We start from the raw sequence: 25,977 nt of genomic DNA on the forward strand, positions 1-25,977 counted from the left end.
TCATGATCCAAAGCTCGCCACTGAGACTCTGTAGCCCATGGGATCCGTGCCCTCCCAAGGGGAACTCACCATTTCAGAGGAGGAATAGACCAGCTCATTGTCTGACAGCACCGTTGTCCTGTTAAAGAATGAGCTATTAACTGCAAGAGAGAAGAGAAAAGGGTGTATGGTGAGCAGGATGCAGGAAACAGCTAGGGAGGAGAGAAAATTCCAATTATTAAGTAATTTCTTAACTCCATCAAGCTGTTTGCCACCTCTTTGCTCCAGTAAAGCTAGTCACAAGTGTTGTTTTAGAGAGACTCAAAAGCTTTCAATCATCAATCACTCACAAAACTGAAAGAAAAGGTTAAGTGAAACATAATCCAAACCTAACTGAGGGTTTTTTTGGAGTTCACAGTTTAAAAAAAACCCAAAAAACCAAAAAAACCACACAAACCAGAAAATCAGACAGACAACATAACATTTGATGGGTTTCCAATATTTTTCTAATGATTTCTGGATTAAACTAAATATCCACAGAACACTCTAATGATTAATTTCAAATGTAAGCACAACCCCCAAGATATCCAGAAAAGCAAAATGCATTTTAGCGTCCAGCACAAACACATTTTTTGAATTAAAAGAAACAAAAAGATGGCAAGTAATTGAAATCAACAGGATGGGGATAATTCCTTTGAAAGAAGGAGCAGCATTCCCTGTGGCAGTGACACATTTTCCTCTGGCTTTTGCAGCATTAGGAATCATGGATTTGAAATTTCATTTAGGAATGCAGACCTTGTTGCAAACAGGTTCACCACCTCCACCCTCACGGTTTTACTGAGGTTTTGCATAAATAAACTTTTTTTTCCTTTGCTGCCTGGAGAGCCACAGGTGTTTCAACGGGAAGTGGAGACTTGGCATTGACCATTTCTACCGTCCTGGCTCTGTGCCATTCCAGTGGAGGCAGCACCAGAGCAGCATCCATGTGCTCGCCAAGATCCTGTGTTTAATAAATAAGGCAGGCACCCGGCTCCCAGGGAACCGGCTCCTGACACCTGTGAGGAGCAGCCAGCAGCTTTTCCTGTTGGACAGGTGTGCTGAGGTAACCTGCAGTTTACTTTGAGCACAGACCAAGCTTCTTACTCACTCCTCATTGTGTGTAGGATCCAAGGAGTGGTCCCTGTTTCCCTAATGGTACAGCCAGTGTTCCCTCTGTTTGGATTTGGGTTTTGTTTCCCCTTGTTCCCAGCTGTGTACCCAGACCTATACGTACAGGTTCTATCTGCCGTGCAGCCCACGCTCTGGAGATAGGCTGCCCTCTGGATACACTTCCCTTCTGCTTAGAGAGGAATTGTTTGTGTTTTCCCACTCATCCATGCAACCAGGAGGTGGGAACCACCCATGTTTGGGTAACACCTTGAATAAATCCAGCTCCAGCACTTGAAACAGGAGTGACCTGATCTCCATGGCAGTGACACGGCCGCCACTTCTGCCCCTTCACGGAATTCTCAGAGGAATGGCCATTTGGAACTGACAGCCAGAGGGATGCAAGGAGACAAGGGTGCAGAGAAGTTTCTCTACTGGTCATGCTGCTCACAGGAGGAGTCCCAGGAAGGCTGGTTATACAAACATTCCAGTTGGGACATACAGTGAAATTCACCCCTCGGCTTCCAAAAAAAACTAAGATAGGGTATCTGAAGACAGCCGATAAAGAAGGAATAATCTACCTATTATGTGGGCTGCAGTACAAAGGAAAAAGAGAGTAAATGCCACCTGCTACCTGTAAACTGGAGAGGTAATGAAACACTCTCTTACCTGGATCTACTGGTTTACAGGCACAAGAGTAATGCGTGATATAGTCCACCTTGAACTCGGAGTTGATGGGATAATGATCCGCCAGCTTGATCATCTTCTTGAAAGCATCATAAATGAAGATGAAGCTGATCAGGGAGGAAAATCCTTCTTCAGTGAAGCGGGTGAAGTACTTGACCAGGAAGCTGGCATCGGTGGCCACGAGAACGAGACACTGGAAGGCTGACCAGAGGCCGATCCAGAGGCGGAACTCCAGGTAGTCAAAGTCATTGTCCCTGCAACAAGACAGGGGTGGCAAGAAAGGAAAACATCGAGTTAGACAAGATCAGGAAGTACAAAGCAGATGTTACGTGGAATATCTGCATCAGGGGAAGCTGAGATGGGACATAAAGAAAAGGTTCTCCCCCCAGAGGGTGGTCGGGCACTGAACAGGTTCCCCAGGGAAGCGGTCATGGCACCAAGCCTGAGACAGTTCAAGGAGCATCTGGACAGTGCTCTCAGTCATATGGTTTAGTTTTAGGTAGTCCTGCCAGGAGCAGGGAGTTGGACTTGCTGATCCTTGCGGGTCTCTTCCAACCTAGGATGTTCTGTGATTCTGTGACAAACCCTGGTGCCAGGACTGGCAGGCTGAGGAGAACCATGGAGCCAACTGCACTGTTCCCTCCTGGGAACGATGGTCCTGTGTTTGCTGCTCGAGGCTGCAGTGCCATGCAGGCACAGAGTCTGAAGGTGGGCTTTTAGGAGTGAACAAGTGCCAAAAGGGGACACTGGCACAGATAAAGACCTGCCAGGGAGGTTACTGTCTGTTCTGGGAAAGGAAATGGGAGGTGCTGCAGCTGGCAGCCCCAGCCCTGGAAGCCAAGGAGCCCTGGCCTGGGAGGGAGCAAGTAAGAAACAAAGTGATTTAAAAAAAGAGAAGGAGAAAAAATAATAACAAAAGACCCCAGTGACAGCTTTGAAATATCCGGAATCCGTGCCTGAGGGAGCAGGAGCTGCCATACACGTGAAGGCAGCTGGCAGGAGCCCAGGTACACCCTGGCTCCACACCACTGAAGAACTTCAAAGACTTTCAAACTATATTAGTTTGGCTTTTACCCCTCAAATTCCTGCAGCATGTCTGAAGCTGACAGAGCAGGTGGAAAAGCACTGTGTCCTGTAGCATCAACCCCCCCATGCTGGCACCACAGAGCGCCCAAAGCCAGGCACATGTCCGGGTCCACAACGTGCTTTTAGGAATCCCTCCATACACACACACACACACGAGTCACACTTCAAATGAGTCAGTAGATGGGAAGTCTTTCTAATTTTGCTCCCAGGAGGGAACAGCACATTGTGAATAGGAACAACCACAAATGCATTACAGAAAAATCACAGTCCTCAGTTCCAATTTCCTTGTGAGAAAGGCTCCCTTTGAAAACTCCTGCCTTTCTGCTCTGGCAGGTTGTTAGGACAATGGCTTTTATAACCACCACCTCCTCCTCAGGTTAAAAATAACCACCTTCTCCCTGCCAAAACAGTACAAAGTGCTTTTCCATCTTGCTTTTTTCCTGCTGTGTGCTGCACCTGGGCTGTGCCACGCCTGCCACATGCCAACAGGTGCAGCATGCCCATTCCTGACTCTATTCATTTACTCCAGCCAAAATAAGAAAAGAAAGGTGCTCCCCTCTTGTTCCACTGTGGAGCTCGCAACCCTTTGGCAGCTTACAGTTTCCCTCTCTGGGATAATCTAATTTTCCATCTATTTTTCCTAGCCCCTATCCCTCCCTTTGTGTAGGAACACAAGTCCTGCACAACCTGCAGTGCCATGAACATGGGCTGCAAGGGATTTGGGGTGTATTCTGTGTAACCTAAAATGATCTCCTTGCAAAACACAGGCCCAAGGATCAGCAGCCCTATGCATAAAATCATCCATGGTACCACTGATTCCCTTAGGGATTCCTGTGTATTTTCCTGGTATTGCAGATGTGGGACTGGTAAATGAGCACACCTAACAAAATGGGCTCCCTTTGGCTCTGGGTGTCAGCTATCAACAAAGGGGAGGGAGCAGAACCTCTTTATACCAGTTAAATGGAAAAAATCCAAGAGCCTTTACTGCAGGAAAGCTCCACTGCGGAACTCTGGGGGCTGTTTCTATCACAGGCACTTTTGCTTTCACAAATGACAGTGATTATTTCAAACTATTAGAGATTTAAGGTCAAATTTTTGGTAACCTTGAGACCCGCAGGATTTTGTTAGTGAAGAGCTGGATTGATTTCTTTGCTCCTATGGGAAATCCAGAGCAGCCAGGGAAGCAGTGGCTGGGAGGAGCAGCACACTGTAACTAGAGCAAATCGCTCATGGAGGACTGAACTGGCCAAGGATTTCTTTCCAGGAGGCCTCACGGAGACAGGCAGCCACACACCGGGCAGCGCCCTGGGACATGCGTGCCGGGAAAATCCCTGATGTGATTGCACTGGATCCCAAGAGGGAACAACGACATGTTTCATTTCGTGCACTAAATCCCCTCCTTCCCCACCGCCAGGCAGCTCATTCCCTGGCTGGGATTTCATTACCATGGGACATTCCTCCCACCCCGCCCTCTCCCCCCCCCCACGTACTCACTTGCTGAAGTTGAAGAGGAGCCGCTCGAAGACCAGGACGGGCCCTGTGCTGCTCAGAATGGTGAGGGGCTGACCAGCCAAAAGGCAAAATATGGCGCCGGTGACGGCCGTGCCCAGGAAGCTCTCCAACACGCCCTGCGGACACACGGCACAAGGGTCACTTCTGCTGCAGAACCCTTTCGAAATGAGCAGTTCTGTCGGTGACCGGCCGTGGGCTGCAAGGGAAGAGCATCCTCTGCCTCTCTCACAGCTCACGCTGAGATGTGTTGGTCCCACACAGTCCACAGTTACTCAGGATAACCACCAACCCCCCTTGGATATCTGAGTTCCACAGGTTATCAATGCTATATGTTGTATCTTATATTTGACAAGGGGGAGGAGAGTGTTTTCAAGGACCACTTAAAGGGAACTCCTGGAACATCCAAGGGCAGGTTGGATGGGGCTTGGAGTAACCTGGTCTAGTGGAAGGCGTCCCTGCCCATGGCAGAGGAGTTGGAACCAGACCCCTTTGTGGTTCTTTCCAACCCAAACCCCTGTATCATTCTATGATCTTCCAAGCCTTTGACAGTAAAGAGACACGTCTGTGGGACTCCTCAGACAGCTGTAGCAGAGCGTGGCTACAGGACGGCACCAAAATCCCCCAGGACAATGGACGTGGGATATTTTCTCTCTCCAACTGAGCAGACATTTTCTAGATAAACAACCTGCCTCTCTTTCAAGTCACTGGTTTAGTAAGTAAGACACAAACCAAACAAGGTTGTTTCACCCAGCAGCCACGTGTTAAGACCCAACTTCATCAGATGTCACCAGCAAGCCATAAATTCCATACTTAACGAGCTCTATAATTACCTTTGGCACACGTGGCAAAGAAGCTTGGCTGGAGAAGGATAGAACAGCACACTTGGTGCATTCTTGGATTTTCATGTCCAGCTGTAGCTGGACAATGTCTACTTTTAAAATGAAAAATGTGGATGAAATATAAATGGCAATAAAATGTGATTACTGGCCGAGTGTGCAGAACGTGCTGATCTTACCTCATTTACTCTTAATCTATTTACACTTGACTGAGTTTTAAAGGAGTAATAAGAGCATCATCTTCTACTGAATAGGACGTGCAGCCATCAGTATTACCCTCTCCAGGAACATGTTCCCAACAACCAGGGATGGATTTAACCCTGGGCTTATTTGCATGGCTGGAGCTGCGTGAACCAGCAGCCTCGTTAATGCCACACATGTTAATTAACAGCACACGCAGATCCTTCCTTCCATCCATGACACGCTGCAAGGGATGGGGCTGCAGTTTTCCTGACTTATCAGGGGTATTGTGAGGAATTTAAGTCCAGTTTTGTGTCTCTCTTCCTTGGAAAGACATAAATCAGTGTTTACACTGAGGAAAGTAATATTTGCTGGCTGCCTCTGGGGGACTTGTGAGGATGAGCCGGTTGCTCCCGGGGCGAGGAACGGCATCCACACAGCCGATCCCCTCCGCTCCTCTGGCATTACTCATGGAGAGGGCCCTTGCAGCCAGCGCATCTGGAATCTCTTTTCCCTACATTCTTCCACGTGTCTGAAGCTAAGAATAGTGTCTTTTCGCAGAAACACAGAACTCTGGAGCGAGCTGTTAAGGAAGCACCGGCCGGAGCAGCTCCCGGGACAGGCAGCAGGGACGGGCCGTGCTCAGGGCCTGCCCCAGCAGCAGCCACATCACTCTTTGCAGCCAACAAGACACAGGAACTGTGATGTGGTAGACCCAAAAATACCGTTTTTCTTTTTTTGCTACTTGATAATACACGTTCATGGGGTACACAAAGGTAACAGAAGAGGCTTTTGGCCACTCACAATAAAGTGATTCTAAACTTGGAATTGGGTAACATTTCCCCTTTCTCCTCCTAATTTAAAGACTGCACCTCATTCAGAAGCAGAGCAGGCAGGCTTTGCTCTGCTACCCAGTGACAGCCCAGTGCTGCTCACTGATGGGTCCAAGAGGCCCCTCCATTCCTGACTTCCATGAGTCTCAGAAAAGGCAAACTGTCAGCACAGGGGAGAAGGAAGTTTGGTACTCCACAGGCTGCTGGATCTTACTCCAGCCTGTAATTCATCACAGGGAAATGCAAAGTTCCAGATACACGCCCTCTTTTTCTATGTTTAACTTAATTAAACCTGCTTAAATTAGTAGTTTAGTCACTGTCACTACAATCTTAATTATTGTTAGGAGATTTGATGTGGCTGCACTGAATCTGTCTAAATACAACCTCCTATTTTTCCCATTTTTCCACTAACATGAAGCCCCTACGGCATTGTTAATGCAGAATCCCCTTCCTTTAGCCCGAGCTATCCTTTGAAGCCCCAACTCTTGCCTTGTCCACTGATCCAGCCTGTCCATGGATATGCCAGCTGGTTCTCAGGATCTCACACTACTTCAAAATTCATCTTTCTAAAGACCTTACCGTTCTCTCCTGTGTCACATCTCCTGATTTACTCGCTTTCCTATGAATTTTAGGATGTTCTTTTCACCAGAGAGACAGAAGCCCAGGGATTGTAGGAGTCAGGCAGAGGATTCAGATATGGAAAGTCTGAATCAGACTTAGCAAACTTATTTGGACTGAAATGGTACAACTGAGAGCAGACCAGAGGAACTTATCCCTAGAGAAGGAGCAAACACCTTCTCCACCTCCTGGCCTGCTTTTAATCACCATTTAAGGTAACTCCTGTACAATCTGTCAAAGGACAGCCAACAACAGCAGAGAAAGCAGTAAAAGCACAGGACAACTCCATTATTGTATCCAGAATTCCAGCTCTGTAGGTGCCCAAACGCTCCTCTGACTGGACAGTAAGAACGAAATGCTCTTTGCTGGTTCTGAAAGCTCTTGCTCACCTGCATGTTCTCCGTAGCATCCCCAAGCAATCCCCCAAAAGTGATGGCGTTGGTGACAGTGGCCAGGTAGATAAAGAGGATGGCTGAGAGGGCCTGGATGTTTAAAGCGTCGTAGAAGTCGCTGGCAAAGAACGGTGCTTTTCTCTTTATGTCTTTGATCAAGCCCCCACAGAATCTGCAAGGACAAGAAAGAGGAGACTCGTGAAAAATGTTTTACAGTGAAAGTCACCACGATAAGCCATCAGAGACACTGCCAGCAATGAGGTATTATCTCAAAGGAGCGAGACCACCACATTACACACAGTCTTATTGCAGCTGTGGTGGTCCAGGAATATCAGAGATAATGTAAAGATAGATAATATCTTGAACACACGATGCAGCTGGAAAGAGACAAATTTCAGGAACACAAGCCTTGCTAAAACAGACCACTACAGTTTGCAGTTCAGGAAGCTTGTCTGTTGGGTTTTTTTTTCTCCAACTATATTAGTTGATGTAATAAAGTAGATTAACTCTGGTCTACATCCCTGACTAAATTTCTCCACATGGCAGACACCATGGCTGGGCGAGTCAAACAACCTGCTATATGGAAAAATGCTTCTAATTGTTAACCAGCAAAAGAACCGGACGTAAAAACACACAGGAAATAATCTTGGAGAACAAGGGAACTCACTTGCAGACCTGCCTTTTTGTACGATGCCAGACAAGACAGCATTTAACTCTGACAGCATAAACTCCTTGTGGCTCTGACATTGCCAGCCTGAAACGTGTTTCTGTTGAGTCTCTTGTTCCCCTGCTCACAGCTCCCCACCAACACCAGGACTGCTCTGACATGGTGGTAGACGAGTACATGTCACCTTCTGTCCCTTTTTAATGACTTTTTTAACCCTTGGACCCACCTGCCCGTGCGCTGCAGTTCCTCGCAGTCCCCGTGGCCCCCGCCGCCGTGCCCTCCGTCGTGAGGGGTGTCCCCGTTCATCTGCAGGTTCTCCGCACCCGAGTACATGTTCTTCCTGGGCAAGAATGCGGCGTGTCAGAAGGACCAAGCAGAACACAGCTACGTTGTTATGTGCCTATATCACCTTAAAAGGTACAGAACTGCAGGAACATCCTCCCTCCAGCTACTAAGGAAGACCTGAAAACACCTCCAGGGTTTTATAAATACGGACAGGCAGCTGCAGGTCACTCAACAAATACCCCTGGTGCAACCAAAGCACTGGTTCTTCCCATCACCTTTTCAGACCTGATGCCCACTGTCCTTCATCATGGACACTGTCTCCTGCTATTACCTCTTATCTGAAGAAGGGAGAGACTTGGGAGGCTCTATCCTAATGGCTGGATCCCATTCCCCAGGGGGGAGCACAATGACTTCATCCAGAAACTCATCGATGCCCGCAATCAGGTCCTGCCGGTCCTTGGCTTTATAGGCAATGTCATGGAATACCTGCAAGGAAAAGAGAGATTTCATATGGAACAGGTTTGCATTTTCTGTAGCCCAGACTCCAGAGGCGGCTGCCTAGTTATATTCTACAAAACCAACTTAATTCCTTCTCAAAAACCTCTGAAAAAGTATCAGGACATTTGGCACGAGGAGGTGTGACCCTCAGAAAAGCCCCTTCCTTCAGGTGGACAATGACAGAGATTCTTTCCTGCAGGCATGTTTCTAATTTTAAGCAAAACATACATTTCTAACCTTTAAAAATATTACTAAAGCAATCATGTATTTCTTTATCCAAAAAAAGAGTTTTCCTCTACATAAGGAGTTTCAATTTGAGAAGACACTTTTACAAAGCTGCCTACTTAGCCTATCAAACCCAAGTTCATTTTCAACTCTGTGACATAGAAAGAATGACACCACCTGAAGCGTGGCTGTGGGATACTGGGATGGTGGAATGGGACACAAGGCACAGACCACGACAGAATTAATTCAGCAATTAATTCACATTGATTTGCAAGAGTGACTGCCAGCGGGAAAACACACGTGGTGCACAAACACCTCCTCTAGTCACGCTTTTACAAAACCATGAGGCCAGAGGCAATAACCGTGTCCACAGATGGAATCAGGAGGTGACATCTGGATATTCTGGTTTTACGTGAACGCTCATTCATGTCGACCAGTCTGGGGAAATGGATATCATTACCTGGGAGAACCGCTTTTCCATGGGAGATGCCAAGACACCTACCTCATCCGACATCAGTGTGGCAATGGCTCGGCCGATCTCATGGTAGGACTTTGCTTTGCCCTTCGGTCCCAGCAGAATGAAGAGAAATCTGACAAAACCAAGAGATTGTTCCCATTTAGGATGGCAAAACAAATTGCTTGTTATTTATACAACATCTAGACAGAAATATGACTTCAAAAAGTTGTGGTTCTTGTTAGGTTTGCAGAGGCTGCCAGCGGCCTCCAGCTACCTTGGGAGCAGAGGTTACACCCTGCTGCCCATCATGTCCTGTGCAACACACAAAGCCTGTCCACCTCCACAGGGACTTGTTTCATGGAACCGCAGAATAGTTTGGGTTGGAAATGACCCTATGATACTGAAAAGCAGCAGAAACAAACTTCTTAGTATAAATTTGAGGGTGTTAAAAAGGGCATTCTTTGTTCAGTGCTGGACGTTCACAGGACAGCTCCTCTAATCAAACGTGCCAAATGACAGATAGACAGGACTCTTTATTACACTAAGTATTTACATATTCATTAGATATTCTTGCTTATTTAATGCATATTCATTAGTTCGCTTTATATAGTCACATCCCTACTGGAAGTCGTTTTTTGGTCCTTCCGGGTCACAGTATCATTTTGTTTCATCAAAAACTGTAATGTTTGTTCTTTATCTTGTTTGGGTACACAGAGCTTAGTTTACATCCTGTTTGTTTGAGTTACATCCCTTATCTAATTCTCTAGGACTTCTCTAAGATGATATTGTTCCTTATTTGGGCACTCTGGGACACTGTGAGTAAAGCTTCTATTTCTCTTATCACCTAAATGCCATTTAGTTCCAACCCCTGACACCTTCCACTAATTCAAGTTGCTCCAAGCCCCATCCAACTTGGCCTTGGACACTTAATTTCTTACATAATCTCTTTGCACAGCAACTACATCCAAGTCACTGCTGATGAGCTGGAAAAACACCATGATACGAAACCTTTGTCAGTGCAAACACACAGATGAAATAACCTCACCAGAAGTACCTCTCCCATTCCAAGCACTGGATTAAGTATTATTTTAGCTCCCTAAATCAAAATATTGTGAGGTACTAAGTCAAATGGGTTATGAGGAGTATTATATCTAAACAAGTAGACTTTCTATTTAAAAAATTTAGACTCCTATAAAAAAAAAAAAAAGGCAGCAAGTGATAGGACAGGATCCATAAATACATACTGATTGGCACTACTACATAACACTTCTTACTTGAGTTCTTCACAAGGCGTTCAAGTGTTTTACTTGAGGTTCACATGGAGGTGAGTAAGCCACATACACCCAGGTTATGTCCCCTGCTCTCCTCCCACCTCCTGGAACTTTCCCTGTTTCACCAGTTATTATAAAACAACATTCAAGACAAACTGTTCCTCAGCCAACTCTTTCCAAACTCCAGGATGCAACTTAGCCAAATATATGAATTTTAAAAAAGGAGTTCATAACTTCAGGAGTTTCTGCTTGGCATTCTCCTGGTATTTTCGTAAGAGTCTTCTGCAATAATTCCACCAGCTGGATCTCTTCCAGCACAGAGTAGCAGCACCTGAATACTCCTGCACTACTAAAACACTCTTGGAAAACAAGCAGTACGTGGCATTTTCCAAATTCTTTGTCCTAATTCAGCAATAGGATGTACAAGCCCAGTAACTTTGGATTAGGGAGTGGACACCCTGCTATGGTCAGTCCAGGAGACAGGGTGGTCCCATGTCCCATCCCCTCATCTTTGTCCCCAAAACAAGAAAAAAAAAAAGGAAGAGCAACTAAACCAAGATCCGAGTCCAGCCTGCTCATCCACGCCTCCAGCCTGCAGCAAGAGCAGCAACTCCATGAGGATTAAAGGCACCTGAACAAAGGAATCTCAGACAAGTCCTAGAGGAAAGGTGCCTTTGCAGTGAAAAGCTACAGTCAGGAGGCCTGGGAGGAGAACCTGATGTTGGATCTGCCACACGCTTCCCAGGTGACCTTTGGGCAAGTTACTTCACTTCATCTGAGACCTGCAGACACAGGCCTTTCCCAGCACTGCACACCAGACTGTGCAAGTCTGTGCAGCTTATCTTCACAAAACATCTCCTCCTTGCTCATTCCCCTTCGTTTTCCCCACTATCATTCCATTAACCAGCAGCCCTGAACGCAGGACTGCCCATTTCTCTGAGGAAAACACAAAGCTCCTTCTCTTGCGCTGTCTTGGCAGCAGCCATGCCCAAGCCATGCTGCAAGCTCAGGGCTTCTCCAAACGAGGAGTCCTGAGTGCTGTGGGATTAAATTCGACGTGAGAAAACCAAAGGTTTTAAAAGGTTTTTATCAATCTGACCAGTAAAAAGAAAGCTCAAGAAAGGCTGGGATATCTCAATTCCTATTGCATCTCCCTGATTTTTATTACTAGGGTTGTATGAAAACACCTGGTGGAGATAATTTTTCTGGGGAGTTTGTGAGATCCTCCTGGTTTCTTTTAAGTAAAAATTTGCTTTTAAGTAAAGGAAATACTTAAAATGCTTTGCAAAAAAGCATGAAGAAAAAAAGGTGCCCAGCTTGGACGGTGTGGTGTCCACAACTTTACCAGGAAATCGATAATTTAACAAGATAAGAGGAGAAGCCCCAAGGGAGAGAGGGGTGGGCATGCCAGAGGCTCCAGTTGCAGCATCCTGTGGAGTCTGCGGGCTTTAAGTGCAGGTTCACAGCAGGAACCGGGGCATGGGAGGAGATGTTCCATCACAGCTCCTCGGGCCCTGAGGGGATTTCCTTGATTGAATTTCGAAGGATGCAGCCATTGCAAATGGCTCTTCATCACTCATGAAAGCCATCTAATGAGCCTCCCTGCTTTGATTAGGGCCAGCATTTGCTTTGGAGGACAGCAAATGGATAATACTATTTCCTGGGAAAAATGCTGGCATGGAAGGACATATTGCCTTGATTAACGCTATTGAGTCATGAGGCTGCCCAGCAATCCCGGATTCAACTTCCCAGCTCCCACCACCACAGCAAACAACACCTAATTTTACATCTGTGGAAAAGCACTCGGAGGCGTGTTTAAAAAAACAGAGTCAGTGGGATTGCACTTGGGAGCTGAAATAGTGAAGCACACAGAGCCCAGGAATGCTGAGGAATGAGTAACCTGCTACAAAATGAAGCCTATTCTGTGTCCCCACACTCCTACCTGAATACCCAGAGTGTGCAAACAGTTGTTGACGTGGCTGTACGAATGAAAACCCAAGACATACAAACACTGCTACTACAATTAAAGGGCAAAGTTAGATCCTCTTTTCCCTTTGTTTGGTACACAGAAACAAGGCACAGATCCCAAGAGCCACGTAAGTTCCATTCCGTGCAAGGGCTGTGATACTGCTATGAATTCACACAGGGCAGCTCAGACAGCCAGGCATATTCAAGCAGTGACTTCAAATATTTAAGAACACAAGATACACTGTGGTTTGTGAGACTCAGACCAACTTGCAACACGAGTCACAATAAATAAAATATTTATCTGACATTTTTCCCTCAGCCATTATGCGTTACAAATCCACCAGCCCCAATAGAATTGTATGTCTCAGATTATCCGAATACATTTTTGCCCCAGCAGGGACAGAATTGAATCCTTCATCTGATCTGAGCTGAAGAGGAACAATACGTACAGCAAAAATGTGCAGAGGGAATCTGAGATCCGTACAGAAAGGGCAGGAAGAAAGCCCCAGGTGTTAAATGTGACACTGATAGTGCCCTTTACTACTGAGCTGCTAAGTTTCTGTGATGTTTTACTTATAACCAAACTCAGGACCTGAAAATTACGAAGCAGCATCAGTGAGTTTTGTTACTTTGTACCACCAATCCTGACCATTATCCATGTCACAGGATGGAAAGCAGTGGAGAAGACCTCCTTCTGGCCTGGTGTTTTCACTGTGAGAGGTTTTTTACTTTAGGAGGCAGGTCCCTGGGGGCTGGTTCCCTTACCGGGTGGGCACGGGGACCTCGGTGAGCGCTCCCAGCATGACGGCCTGCTGCAGTCGCACGAAGGCGATGAAGGGGCCCTCCAGGAAATCCACCTCCCCCACCAGCACGTTGGAGGCCTCAGCGTCACGGGGCAATTTCTTCATGAATTTGTTCTTCAGCTGCAGCAGTGAAAGAGGAAGGAAAAGAAAACTGAGTGGTGTCAGGCATGTTCTTCTTGTAGTTCTGTACTGCTTCTCTGCACCTCTGTACTCTAAGCGCGCGCACTCCGCAACACACATCCTCAGGCTGACAAAGGTCAGCTAATTCCAGCTCTGGAGAAATGTCATCAACAGGGAATGGGAGAACGCTGCGGCAGCAGCCACTGGGTTCTAAAAATCAGCCTCTGCGAGACGCCTTTGTCTGAAATTCGGCAGCGGCAGAATTAATTTGGAGTTGGAGGCTTCTGAAAACCCTGCCCTTAGCTGGTTCCCAATCCGCCCTCTCTCCCTGGGTGACCTCTGGAGATGCTCTGTGTGTGCCTGGCGAAGGGTGAATGGAGAGGGAGGATGTACTGCCAGGAACACTAAGGGGGCAGGGACTGAACTGGGCTGTGAATCCCTAATGAGCTGCACCAGGCAACTCAAGGAAGGAGAAAAATGGAAAAAGTCTCAGGAAAAGGCATCAATTGATTTAGCAGGAAGAAACTGCTGGAACCATCCTACTCCTGCATGCTTCAGTCAGGATCACCACCAGAGGAAACAGTAAATAAGCATCAAGGAGCTCTGTGGAGGAAGCCTGGAAAAGTGCTACCAGTTCTTCCATAGACAGTGTTTGGGAGGATAGTGGTGATTAAAAAAACTATGGGAAGGTGGCAAATCCACTTGGCCACATTGCTGAACAAGGATGGTTTGGCAACACCAGGCCTGGTTTGAACACATGGCCCAAACCCAGGTGATTTTCTGAGCCAGAACTGACCTGCAGAGTCTCCACTCCTGTGACTGCCCAGCTCCTGATGCCAAAGGCTCTGGTCCCTTCAGTCTCCCCTCGCCCAGCACAGCAAACCACCGTGACTAATTTCAAAGAGCTGCTATTATAGTGGGGGTTTTTAGCTCCAAATGAGTTTTGCAGCACCACTCACCACCTTCTTAAATCATTTATCAGACAGGTGATGGGAAGGGTGCAGACAGCACTTAAAATCCATTTGAACCGTTCTCCAAAGCAGCTCTGGAAAGATTTAAGTCCTCAGCAGCACCCGGGAGCAGGGAGCTTCACCTTCCCCTGCACTCTGCCAAATTGAGCATCCTTCCAACCTGACCACTAATGTTGAAGGCCGCAGGTCCCCAGCACTGTAGTTGCAAAAAGGCACAGTAACCTGAAAATTCCAATTTCCTTAAATGTACACTCCAATCATCATCACTTCGGATCGATCGGAAATGAAAGCAGCTCCTTAGTACACACCCCTAAGTAGCACTTAAGGAAGGTTAATTCCCCCAGGAATTTGAACCTGCCTCTGTCTCTCTGCTTTTTGTATCTGCTCACATATAGCATATAGTCTTTCCCATAACTTATTCCATGAACACCTGCCTCAAGGGGGACCTTCCATGCTGCTCCATCACCCAGGGACACTTTAGCAGTGCACTGTGGATATGGGGAGAAACCAGGCAAGCAAAACTCTCTGCATCACGATAAACGGCCAAAGTAAAGGAAATCCCATTTAACTCAACTTCCTGCAAACTCTTCCTTCTCTCCAGAAAGGTGGTAGTGATCTGTACTGGAAAACAATAATTTCCACTGGAGCTCCATGTAGAGAAAGTAGGTCACCCAGGCTGACAGACCTCAAAATTGGGAATGTCTGCTTGCAACTGTGGAGGTGAGGAGATGTTCAAACAGGAAAAGCAGTGAATGGCTCCCACTATCAATCACTGGACTGCATTCCCAAGAGTGGGATCCTGCCAGTGCCCTCCCCATCTACTGGTCCCCAGGAAAGGCAGGAGGGTTTCTCTCAACAAGGCCAATTTCTTTTTTAACTGCAGTGCTGGCTTTGGCACAGATCCCCTGTTGATATGGAAACACCGGTTTGAATACACAGTGCCCACACCACAACAAATAGGGAGGGTTTTGTGCCTCCCTCTCACTGACCACATTCATTCAGAGCCAGGTTTGTCCCACTTCCAAGCCCTTGGGAAGCGGAGATAACGCCGTGTCAGTAAACTCCCCTTATATCAACATACATTCCCTTTCTATATGCTGTTGCATCAGCTCAGGAATAGCAGGTCCCTGGGAAAAGAGATTTTCTTTCATGTTCCTGCATTTTACATCCTGAGCACTGGAGGAGTCCTGGTGGTTCAGCCACTCAGAGGTGCCAAGGACATTCTAACAGAGCATGGCCAAAGGATTTCTCACGGGAGGAGGGACCGGAGTGGGAACAGCAGTAGGAATTTCCCCAGCCTCTGCTGGCACCATGGCACCACAGGACTCCTTTCAACCCCTTTGTTTCACACATAAGCTGAAAAAAAGAGTTTTAAATGTTTTTGAATTACTGAGCTGTGACTGCCCCATCCTTGGAAGCATCCAAGGCCAGGCTGGATGGGGCTTGGAGCAACTTGGGATAATGGAATGTGTCCCTGCCCACGGAACGGTTGCAGAACAAGATGAGCTTTAAGGTCCCTTCCAACTCAAACCAGTCTGGGATTCTGTGAATACAGAGTTAAAGAAAATCTTGATCCAAGAGCTTGACCTTCAAGAGCTGCAGGAATTCTACTGCCGTGAGAAGTCCTGGTTTTATGGACACGGCACTGACACCACTGATGCATCTGGCAGCAGAGAGCTGGGAGTCCAGGAGAGAACAAGAAGCCTAGATGCTCATGTATTAATTGGAAAACAGAAGAGAAGAATAAATTGTCCCAAAGTGCCACTACTTGTCTCTCCAGCTGCAAATGCCCAGGCCATTACCTGCAGCCAACATCTCCTAAAATAAAACAAATGGAGGCAAATCCCTTTCTCCGTGCTGCGACCTCAGGAGCAGTGCTCTGCCAACACAAACACAATGAAAGGGAATACAGCTCCTCTTCCCTAATTATCCTTATAAAACTCCAAACAAGCCCAAAGCAAAGACATGACAAAACAGCAACCCCCAAGTCCGTGGGCTGCTACTGAAGTTCTTTCTCATCGGAGCGGTTTGAGTCAGGGCCCTGCCGGCTCCTGCAGGATGTTGGGGATGCTGAGCCAGCCTCTTTGCAATCCCAAAGGATCAAGCCATCATTCCCATGGCAGAGAGAGCCGGTTGAGGCAAACTACCCGATTCAGTATTCATAAATAACACCCCTGAGCCAGGCAGAGGTGCCTGGCACTGCTGGGAGAGCAGCAGGAGGGATGAGTCCGGGAGGATTCTCTGACAGGCAACTGTCCAAGGGGCACGAGTCCATGTGAAACCTGAACCTTACAACATATCCAGAGGAAAGGAGCAGGTAAGCCACAGATTAAAGGAATATTCTGGCTACAAAATACCTATACTGTTCATTGCACCATTCCAAATAGCATTAAAGGTTGCAAAACTGAAAATAAGGGATGTAGGAAGTCAGGAAAGTTACCGAAGGTACGGATAAGTTAGCTCAAAGCCTTCCTTCCTTTCAGGCATGGGGACACAACCCTCTATCTCTGCAAAACCAGGGATTGACTAAGGTTGTAGGAAGGCAGTCCTGCTCCAAGCAACTGCTGTAAACTGACCTCACCAGCTGCAGTTCTTATTCACATGAATAAATAAAAATTGGAAAATTCTGTGTCTCCAGCAGACTCCCACCTCCCTGTATGGCCTCACTAACTGTCCAGTTCCCAGATGGGATGCCTGAATAACAAAAGCCAGTCACTCTGCTGCCAAAGCAAGAAAACCTGTTCCCTTTCCAGCTCCTGTTGTGGAAACATGATGGATTATTGCTGTGCCCCCCCGTATGGCACGCTGAGTTCTGCTCAAGGGAGTTGCCAGGCATCACCACAATGCCACAAACTTTATCAAGGCAGGAGTCTGAGTCAGTCAGCAACAAAACATGAGCTCTAAGGTGATTTCTGAAGGAGTAGGGGACATGGCTCCCAATGTGCAAAGTTCATCAGCAGGACACAGGCTAATTAACTGAGAGGCTTTTTGGAACTCGACACTTATCAAGTAATGGTTCTGACGACCAACAGCCAGGTATTATCTACATTGGAAGTTAAAAACTTTGGAGCGTGCTCCCAAACTGGATTTATTAACAGATTTCCCTATTAGTGTTACATCTATTTTTATACCCAGTTCTCCACAAGAAGTCCATTATCTGTGTGCCCAGAGACACTGGAGCAGGAGGGGCAATGGGGCCTGTCTGCACTGCTGAGAGCTGTGAAGCTGTTGCAATGTTCAGCCCCAGCTTCGGGCTGGTCTAGCTATAAAACCCCAGTTATAATGGGATTAAAAAATATAAACCAGCAGTTTGTCCAACAACAAAAAGCTGTTTTACAATCTTCCTCTTTCCCCAGGTGTGGCTGTGTGAATTCAAAGGAAACAGGCATTTTGGAAACCCAGTCAGTACACATGAGGCTACAACACTGCACTGACACTGAGGTCAGTGCAAAACACGCTGCCCCCCTTCTTTTTCCATGAAAGTATATTTATTTATGTGAATATCTATTTATTTTTTAAATATTTAATTACTCTGACCTCGCTTTTCTACCTTGATTATGTTGCTGTGTCCCTTTAGGGTTGTACCTACAGACGGTTGTGACCAGCCATTGTTGAAGGACTGGAGTCATTCTCAACTGGTCAGCAACGCTGTGTTACCCAAATAATTTTCCAAAGGGACTCTCATTTGCATTCAGAATCACCATGGGACTAGGGAATGCTGAAAGACGCGGGCAAAAAAAGGGATTCTCCGAAAGAAACAGCCGGGCTTTGAGAATAACCCACTTTTTGAACCCAGACAAAAGGTTTTTTGAAACTTGTACAGAGACCTCATTCAGCCACCAGTTTTCTAAGAGTTGGAATAAACTCACTCTTACCCCTCAGAGCCGGCAGCCTTCGGAAAGGATGGAAGTACAGACAAAGACAGCCCGTACGCCACAGCACAAACATTACCCTAGTCTAAGAAAGGGGTCAGATCCATGGAGACTCGGTACTAAAGGCCAATTTTAACTTCATTACTCCACTTTGGAGCTGCTCTTCCATGTTACCTGTCAGCACAGTCACCTTCCCTGTTCCACCAGCTGCTGTAGCAGGGACACGTGCCCCCTGCGTGCTCCTGCTCTATCCCACAGTCCCTGGGAACACTCATCCTGGGGTGCTGCAGGACCCTTGTAATCCTTCAGCAGGAAAAGGATCAGAACTCCATCAGTCCCTGGGTATTTTCCCTCCTTTCTCATGGCTATCAGCAAGAGGCAGTGTATGTGGTGTCACTTGCTTCAGACCTTGTAAGAGTTTAACCTGCTGTTTTGAAGGGCTGGTGCTTAAAAAGTGGAGGATCCAGTCAGAGGGCTCAAAAAATGCTTGTTCATCCTCTTCTTTTTCTGTGCTAAGGTACAGAGAGCCCTTTCCTCAACACCCAGCTCCTCTCCACACACATCCTCAAGTGAAGGTTGGACCTGGAGCTTACCTGGTCCTTCTCAGGCTTGTCTGAGATGTCGTTCAGGCTGGTGGAAGTCAGGTTTCGGTGAGCCATGGCTGGGCTGCCTGTAGGAACAAGGCCAACACAAGTTAAAGCACCTGTTTGGATCTGGTCAGAACACAGAGGCTCAGGCTACAGCAACACCTTTCCTTGGCAGGCTGATGGGGGGAATTCCAGACCCTGACAGGCTGCTTTCTGTCACTTGATGTGGCACATGGGAGATTTAAGATGCTAATGCTCCGTCATCTCCGACTCACAGCGTTCCTGTGACTCCCAGGACAGCAAAAGAGTCCAATGACCTTCCATAACTCCTGCCTGTGGGAGAAAAAGCAAAGCAGCACCAGGCTGCTGACACTGATGGTGCTGGGTCACCCAGGACCCACCACAAATCCATCCCTCCACAGGGCTGGGACCTTCCAAGGGTGCAAATCCCTCACCTCAGTTCTTCTACGTGGATGGCACCTGCCCTCCTCAGCATCCCAGACACCGTACACAGCTCACACAGAGAGGGAGAGTGGCAGCTCCTGGTCCTTCACAACAGCCCCTAATAAACATCTCCCTCGCTCCAGTGAGCCCATTAACTAAGCTCATGAACCTTAAGCAACGCACTGATTAGAACAACATGTGCACCACACTGACACCAATTCCTGACACCAAATTCACCAGGGAGGCGAAGACAATCCCCAGAGACACAGCAGAATAAATAAATAAAAAAAACCCAAACCCACCAAAACACAAACAAACAACAGACAAATATGCTTTGAGACAATATTGACTTGATATTCACACTAAAAGGAATGTCCAAGTCCTCAGTGCTCATCAGCTCCCAGCACAAACAAACTCAATAATAAAGCAGCACCGGGAGCGAAAAACAGAAGGAGTGGGAAGAAAAATCTCTGGACTCCCCAGAGCTGGGTTTTCTTTACAACACGTGGGTAGACAAAGTATTCCTTCTTGTGAGCCACCTGGAACCACACTGTACCTGCTGTGTGTTCCTGCCACGTCCAGGAACATTGGCACAGCTGAAGCCAAGCACAATTAGATAAATCAGATGTTACAAAAGGCAGAACAGTCCAGCTCATCCCTGACAGATCAAGCCAACAGCCTATTTTTGAGGTTAATTTATATGGAAGTTAAAATATTCAAACCCCTTTAACTGCCAAAGAATACTTCTCTAGATGAAAAAAATGCCACCAGAGAGCTTAGACCCCCCTCAGAAGGGGAGCGTGGCCTGACCCACCTGCTTCATTCCAGATGAAAGAAAAAAGGAAAACAGAGCAAAACAGAGCAGTGGAGAGGACAGTGTGGATAACACAAACAGCCAGAGCAGCCTCATTCCTCACGGAACACATCCATGCTTTTCCCATTGTTAGTGCAGCAGCAAGCGTTAGGAGCCCGGCTGGGGCAAGTTCCCTCTTCCTCTCCTGGCCCCCAGCCCTGAGCCCACCCTGAGCCCTGCCCAGGACTTACTGAGCCATCCCACGCTGGGGCTGCGCTGCACTCCCAGTTCATCATCCAAGGTGCGGGTGGCCAGGCAGGGCACGGAGCTCTCGAGCGGGCTGCGTGCTTGTGCCCGGCAAGCAGGAGACAGGAGCAGCAGCAAAGAGCAGGAAGAGAGCAAAGGGGAAAAGTTAAAAGAAAAGAAAATGAAATTATGCGAGGAAGAAAGGCTGGAGCAGCAGCAGAGGGGAAGCCAGGCAAGGAGAGAGTTTGATGTGCACACTGCAGTGATCAAAGCCCACTCATTTAGATCCCAACATCTCCTCCGCAGCTCCATCTTGGCAGGGCTGGAGCCAGCTTTCCATCCCCGGTGTCTAAAATTGAGGCATCTCAGAAGCAGATCTCAAGGAAGCGAGTGAGCAGCTGCAGTGCTGGTGGTATTGAGCATCCCAGGATGCAGCACCATCAGTAACAACAGGTTTTTGACAACAAAAATCAGGTCACGTCCCTGTAGGAGCCAACTTTGAGCACCCTGACCCCATGCATACATACCAGGCACACCAATCCGGGCTTGGAGATGCCCACCTTAGTCTGCAAAGCTTCCAGTCATGCCAATACATACACTGGTAGGGGTTTTCCAAGTGTTCCTTGGAAAACATCTCATTTCTGACTTCAACTCCTCTCCTCTGTGCTGATATTATTCAGCTGGTGCCATTGTTAACTCTCTAAAGGGACTGAGGGTGCAGTTCATGTGAAAAAAAAACATCACCGAACTGACTAAGGCTGAACCCAGAGGAGCTATGGCTGCCCCATCCCTGGAAGTGTCCAAGTTCAGGTTGGACAGGGCTTGGAGCAACCTGGGATAGTGGAATACACAGAATAAAGACTTCAGAGAAGTTTTCACCTGCAGCCAGGTACCCTCCTCTCTGTGCATCAGCCAGCACCGTGCAGACAGCCTGTTATTTCAAGTCAAGTGTTTCCAAACCCCTCTGTCAGCACAGTGTGAACTAACACGGCTCAGGAGGAGTTTGGGCAGCACAGGCAGCACCCACGCGGCGATGGGATCATGCCATTATTTATGGTGGTTAAACACGCACACTTAAACACATCACAGTTTTCTACAGCCTCTGCCAGCTTGGGTTTAGTGGGAGTGGATCGTTTTCTCACTTGCCAAAGGCTCCCACAGGTGTTAAATTATACAAAACGCTGGCAGGCACGAAGCTCTGAAAGAAAAATGTCAAAAATGGATAGCAAATGTCATCACAGAAGGCTGGTAAATATTGATCAGGCAGACCCTGGGCACCTGCAGAAGGGACAGTGACCACACAGCCCATGTTATACCGTGGCAAAGCCCAAGGTGTGCCAGCTGGAGAGCTTCAGCCCAGGTGTTACGTACTGCTCCAGGGCTCCAGGACAAGGGCTGTGCCAGGAAGGGACACAAAGAACTTGTACAAAGCCACTCAACAAAACCAGACATGCACCTGTCAAAAATCCCTGCAGGAGTTCCATCAACATGAACAATCAACATGTGTAAATAAGAACATTTTGGCACCCCTGAGACTTCAGTTCTTTAGGTGCTCTGAACTAAGTGAGGTACAAGCACCTCGGGATCTTCGAAAGCCATGGCCCAGGGGATATTTCCAGATTTCAGCTCTAACAAATAGATCCCATCCCTGGAAGTGTCCAAGGCCAGGTTGGACAGGCTTGGAGCAGCCTGGTCTGGTGGAAGGTGTCCCTGCTGAGCCAGGCATCAGCAACAGCAGCCCATAAAGCTGTTGTACCTGGGGAGGAGGATGCTCAGAGGGTCCCACAGACCCAGAGGCAGCATCAATATTGGATGGAAGTTTCACTGACACTGAAGTGAAAGTGAACACCCACCTGGAAAGGAACTCGAGGGAAATTTAGGAGCGCTTGGGGCTGGAGGCATGTGCATTATGGTGATTAGCCATGTTGAGAGACAGCTGCACTCCTGCTGGCCTCATTAAATTTTTATCTGTCTAAAGGACATGAGAGGCACTCATTGAATCTGAGGTAGAACTTGATCGAACACGTTCTGGAGTTACTTTTTCATTAAAGTGTAAATAATAAATAACAGTAACAACTATTCAAGAGGTATTTCCCTCTGTATGTCAGTCTCACCCTCCTAAAGTATCAAAGCACTTGAATTGTCATGGAATATAATGTGTTATATATAAACATCCCAGGTGGGGGAACAGAGGCAGAACAACATGAAAGGAGTGGCTGAAGGCCAGAGCCAGGATAGAATTCCTGGATATTAGTCCAACTTGAACCAGGACCTGCGAAGACCTTTCAAACAAGAACAAGAAATGAATGACATTGAAATCACCTAAGATCCAAGTAAAGGATGCCCATAGCCATGAAAAACGAGCAAGAGCTGAGTGAAAATGTGAGGGCTCATCTGGCCATGCTGAGCCCTTCCCCAGAGCCAGAATTTTCTTGCAGTGCTTCCCAGAACCCAGTCCCTCCTGCAGGGATATTCACCTAGAATATTCCCTTGGTTGCATGTTCAGGTTATTCGCTCAATCACTGAGTTATCAAGGCACTCGTACATGACAAGAGGCATCATCAAGAGCAATAAATATTCTCCACAGGCACATACACTTCTGTTGCAAAAGGAAAGGATGATCCAAAGTAGGAAACATTAATGAAGTGTGATAATAGGTTAGGGAGAGGTGTTAGGGTGAGTTGTAGCAGCAGAACGCAGCAAGCTCAGAGGCCTTTGGTGGAGTGAGAAGAAAAGAATTTCTTCACTTGCTTTTGTTCCTGGGTATTTTAAAATGGCAATGTTTAGCCCAAATTCCAGACTGCCACAGGTGACAGTTGAGAGGCTTAAAACTCCTCTTTTTTCATTACCATGAGTAAGACAACCCCAAATTTCCATGCAGGGGCAAGTACAGTCAGTGCCCAGGCCTCTGTAGCTGTCTGCATCCACATACACACACACACACACTCATTTAGGGACACCACTACCAACACAGCACTACCTATTACACCCTTTTTAGAGACAAAAAGAGACATAGTCACGACACACACCACAAAACCATTTCAGGACGAATAAAGCAAGATGGAAATCAGCTTTACCCCACTGGACAGTGATTGTACAGCAATAAAATGCAAACTAGATGTTACTGTCAGCTCATTTTTGATTCGGAGTGCCACCGACACCGTCTGTAACAGACATGGAATGTGCATGGAAGCTTCATCTCTGCCCAAACATTTCAGGTGATCGGTCTTTCAGGTCCAGGCCCCATCAGAGTTTTTTGTAAATCCCTCTTTCCTGTCGCTGTTCCTACATCATCTCCTCCACGCAGCTGGAAGGGCATCCCTCTGCCTTCCCCGGCTGCTGCCTCCTGCCCTCCTGTCCCTCTCAGTCCAGTGAAGATGTGGTTAGAGCGCCGTGCCAGGGCCAAAGCAGCCTCCAGAGCCCACTGCTGATGTGCCATCAGCACGGGTCTCGCTACGCTACTCGGGGTTAGAGAAGCATTGTCAGGGCCACGCAGTTAGTTCTGGGCTGGGCTGGGTGGGTTGCCGTGACAGGGAAGGCTATAGCCACTTAGCCTCTGCATTACCATTATCGGGGTTGGAAAACATCCTACTTGCACTGGAGACGGTCTTTCCAATGTCAGCCAGCGAGCGCAGGTTGGATTTCTTGGTCTGGTGCCGGTGCTTCCTGAGCAGCGTGTAGGTGACCTTGTCCTTCAGTTCAGGTTTCAACAGCCCCGTCTCGATCTGATTGTCAACGATCATCTCTGTGGCAGGCACAGGAAGGGCAGGGGAGGGGAGGGCAAAATTAACCACAGAGCTCAAAACTCAGCTGCTTCCAGGGAGAGCAGGGAGAGAGGGACGGATTGTTTTCATCCCACCTTTTTGAGGGCTTTGCTCCCCGTCTCAAAACCAGGTTTTATTTTTCTGGGAGTCTTTTTTAGACACTTCTTTCGAAAAGTAACACAAGCATTTCCATCCAGCGTGAGCCACCAACATATGTATTGCACTGAGACTCCCTTTGCTATTTCCTACATGCCACAAATCCTATTTCAAATCACCTGTACCCAGGGTAAGCTGGTTCTTAGTTTAGGAAGGGAATCAGCTCTGAGCCTAGATTTTCATGAAGAAGCTACAACTCCGTGGCAAGTGCCATTGTGCTCCCAAAAATCACATGGAAAAAACTTCTATCAGACTCAACAAGGCCTGAGTTCACTTCACGGGTCCCCAGTAAAACCTAATCTCAGGACAGGAAAAAATGCTGGAGATGAGCAACTAATGAAATCATTCACTTGCAGGACTGAAGTGATGGCAACTACAAGTGGCAGAACTTGCTCCAATTGCCACAGGATGAGTTACATGGCTTTGCCTTTCACAGAATCACCAGGAGAAAAGGCTCCCAGCCCCCTTGAAGCCTGCTCACTTCCCACCAATTCCCTCCTTTCTGCTGCCCTATCCCAGAGGAAAAAGGCAAAAAGGTCACCAGATGTATGAAGGATCTCCACTGTGCATTAAATCTCACACGAAGTCATTCCTTGATGACTTGAACTCACGCGTTGTCCCCCGAGGGCAAGTGGCAGCTCTTATTTGTCTGCTGGTAACTTTTATTTGTGCTAATAATAAAAGTTATGGGAAGGGGGAGGCAGGACACACATCACATTTGCTAACTCAGTGAGTCAGAAAGTCATCCTCTGCGTGCTGCCCAAGAATTAGTGCCTCTCCAAATGCCTAGGGAAGAGACTAGTTGTTCCTCCTAAATTAGGACAGGGTGGGTACATGTACGTAGGTACCTTTACACAAAATGTTCAGGAAAAGGTTGATTTTTGTAAAGTGTCATTTTTCTATAGCTTTTCTTGTACATGGCTTTGGCTAGTGATTTTTGGAATATTTTCTTCAGAACCTTCATTAAGTTTACCCTTCTCTATCCGGCATCTTCCCTTCCCTCTTCTTGACATAACACAAACAAGAAAGAGAGTTTTTCTTTGGAGTTTTCCTTTCCTACCTGTCACTACCAGACACCAGCAAGCGATCGTGATTAAATCATCCTGGAAATCCAGTCCTGGACATCCCAACCTGTCTGATTAAGGGTCTGGACCAGCAAAAATACCCTGCTCAGGATGGTGTCACAGTGTCACAGCAACAGCAGTCACTGATGTGTAATTTAATCTCCCAGGAATTAGATTTAATTTGGAAATTGAAGCAGGAGATTGAAGGTGACATCTCAAAGGGACTTCAAAAGGAAATCTAATGTTTGAGGGTTTAAGGTTCCAGACCACAGACATCAGCTGCTGCTTCTGAAGCAGGTTCAGCTTCAGCCTAAAAGTTCAGAGGTTTTGGGGGGTTCATTTTGCTGAACTTTGCAAAGCTGTGCATTTGGATACACAGACACAAAAGCAAAGGAAGATAAATGCCACCAAAAGCACTTACAAAACTAAGCTTAAAACTCTGCATTTAACACCAGAGGCAGCTTTTGTAATTCCAGGTCTTACAAACCAGTGCAACTCCTTGTACTGACAATTCCAT

The 25,977-nt window shown here is 47.2% G+C and overlaps 1 protein-coding gene across 9 annotated transcripts in view; it reads right to left on the minus strand.

Moving 5' to 3' along the window:
* The window catches only part of SLC4A4 (solute carrier family 4 member 4), a 140,328-nt gene that overhangs the window by 19,745 nt on the left and 94,606 nt on the right, over positions 1 to 25,977 (minus strand). For 7 of the 9 annotated variants that reach the window (XM_027668194.1, XM_027668190.1, XM_027668191.1 and 4 more), the window contains 11 exons: positions 24,042 to 24,221; positions 20,482 to 20,577; positions 19,000 to 19,076; positions 13,406 to 13,563; positions 9,447 to 9,534; positions 8,553 to 8,707; positions 8,163 to 8,276; positions 7,267 to 7,441; positions 4,393 to 4,526; positions 1,795 to 2,066; positions 70 to 140 (listed from right to left, as the gene is read on the minus strand). In XM_027668194.1, the coding sequence (XP_027523995.1) occupies positions 70 to 140; positions 1,795 to 2,066; positions 4,393 to 4,526; positions 7,267 to 7,441; positions 8,163 to 8,276; positions 8,553 to 8,707; positions 9,447 to 9,534; positions 13,406 to 13,563; positions 19,000 to 19,076; positions 20,482 to 20,577; positions 24,042 to 24,221 (1,520 nt within the window). The remainder of the gene's footprint in view (positions 1 to 69; positions 141 to 1,794; positions 2,067 to 4,392; positions 4,527 to 7,266; positions 7,442 to 8,162; positions 8,277 to 8,552; positions 8,708 to 9,446; positions 9,535 to 13,405; positions 13,564 to 18,999; positions 19,077 to 20,481; positions 20,578 to 24,041; positions 24,222 to 25,977) is intronic. The other 2 variants (XM_027668189.1, XM_027668195.1) reach the window with 2 other exon arrangements.

Source organism: Corapipo altera, unplaced genomic scaffold, assembly GCF_003945725.1.
Source record: "Corapipo altera isolate COAL_440 unplaced genomic scaffold, ASM394572v1 214, whole genome shotgun sequence".
Taxonomy (NCBI): domain Eukaryota; kingdom Metazoa; phylum Chordata; class Aves; order Passeriformes; family Pipridae; genus Corapipo; species Corapipo altera.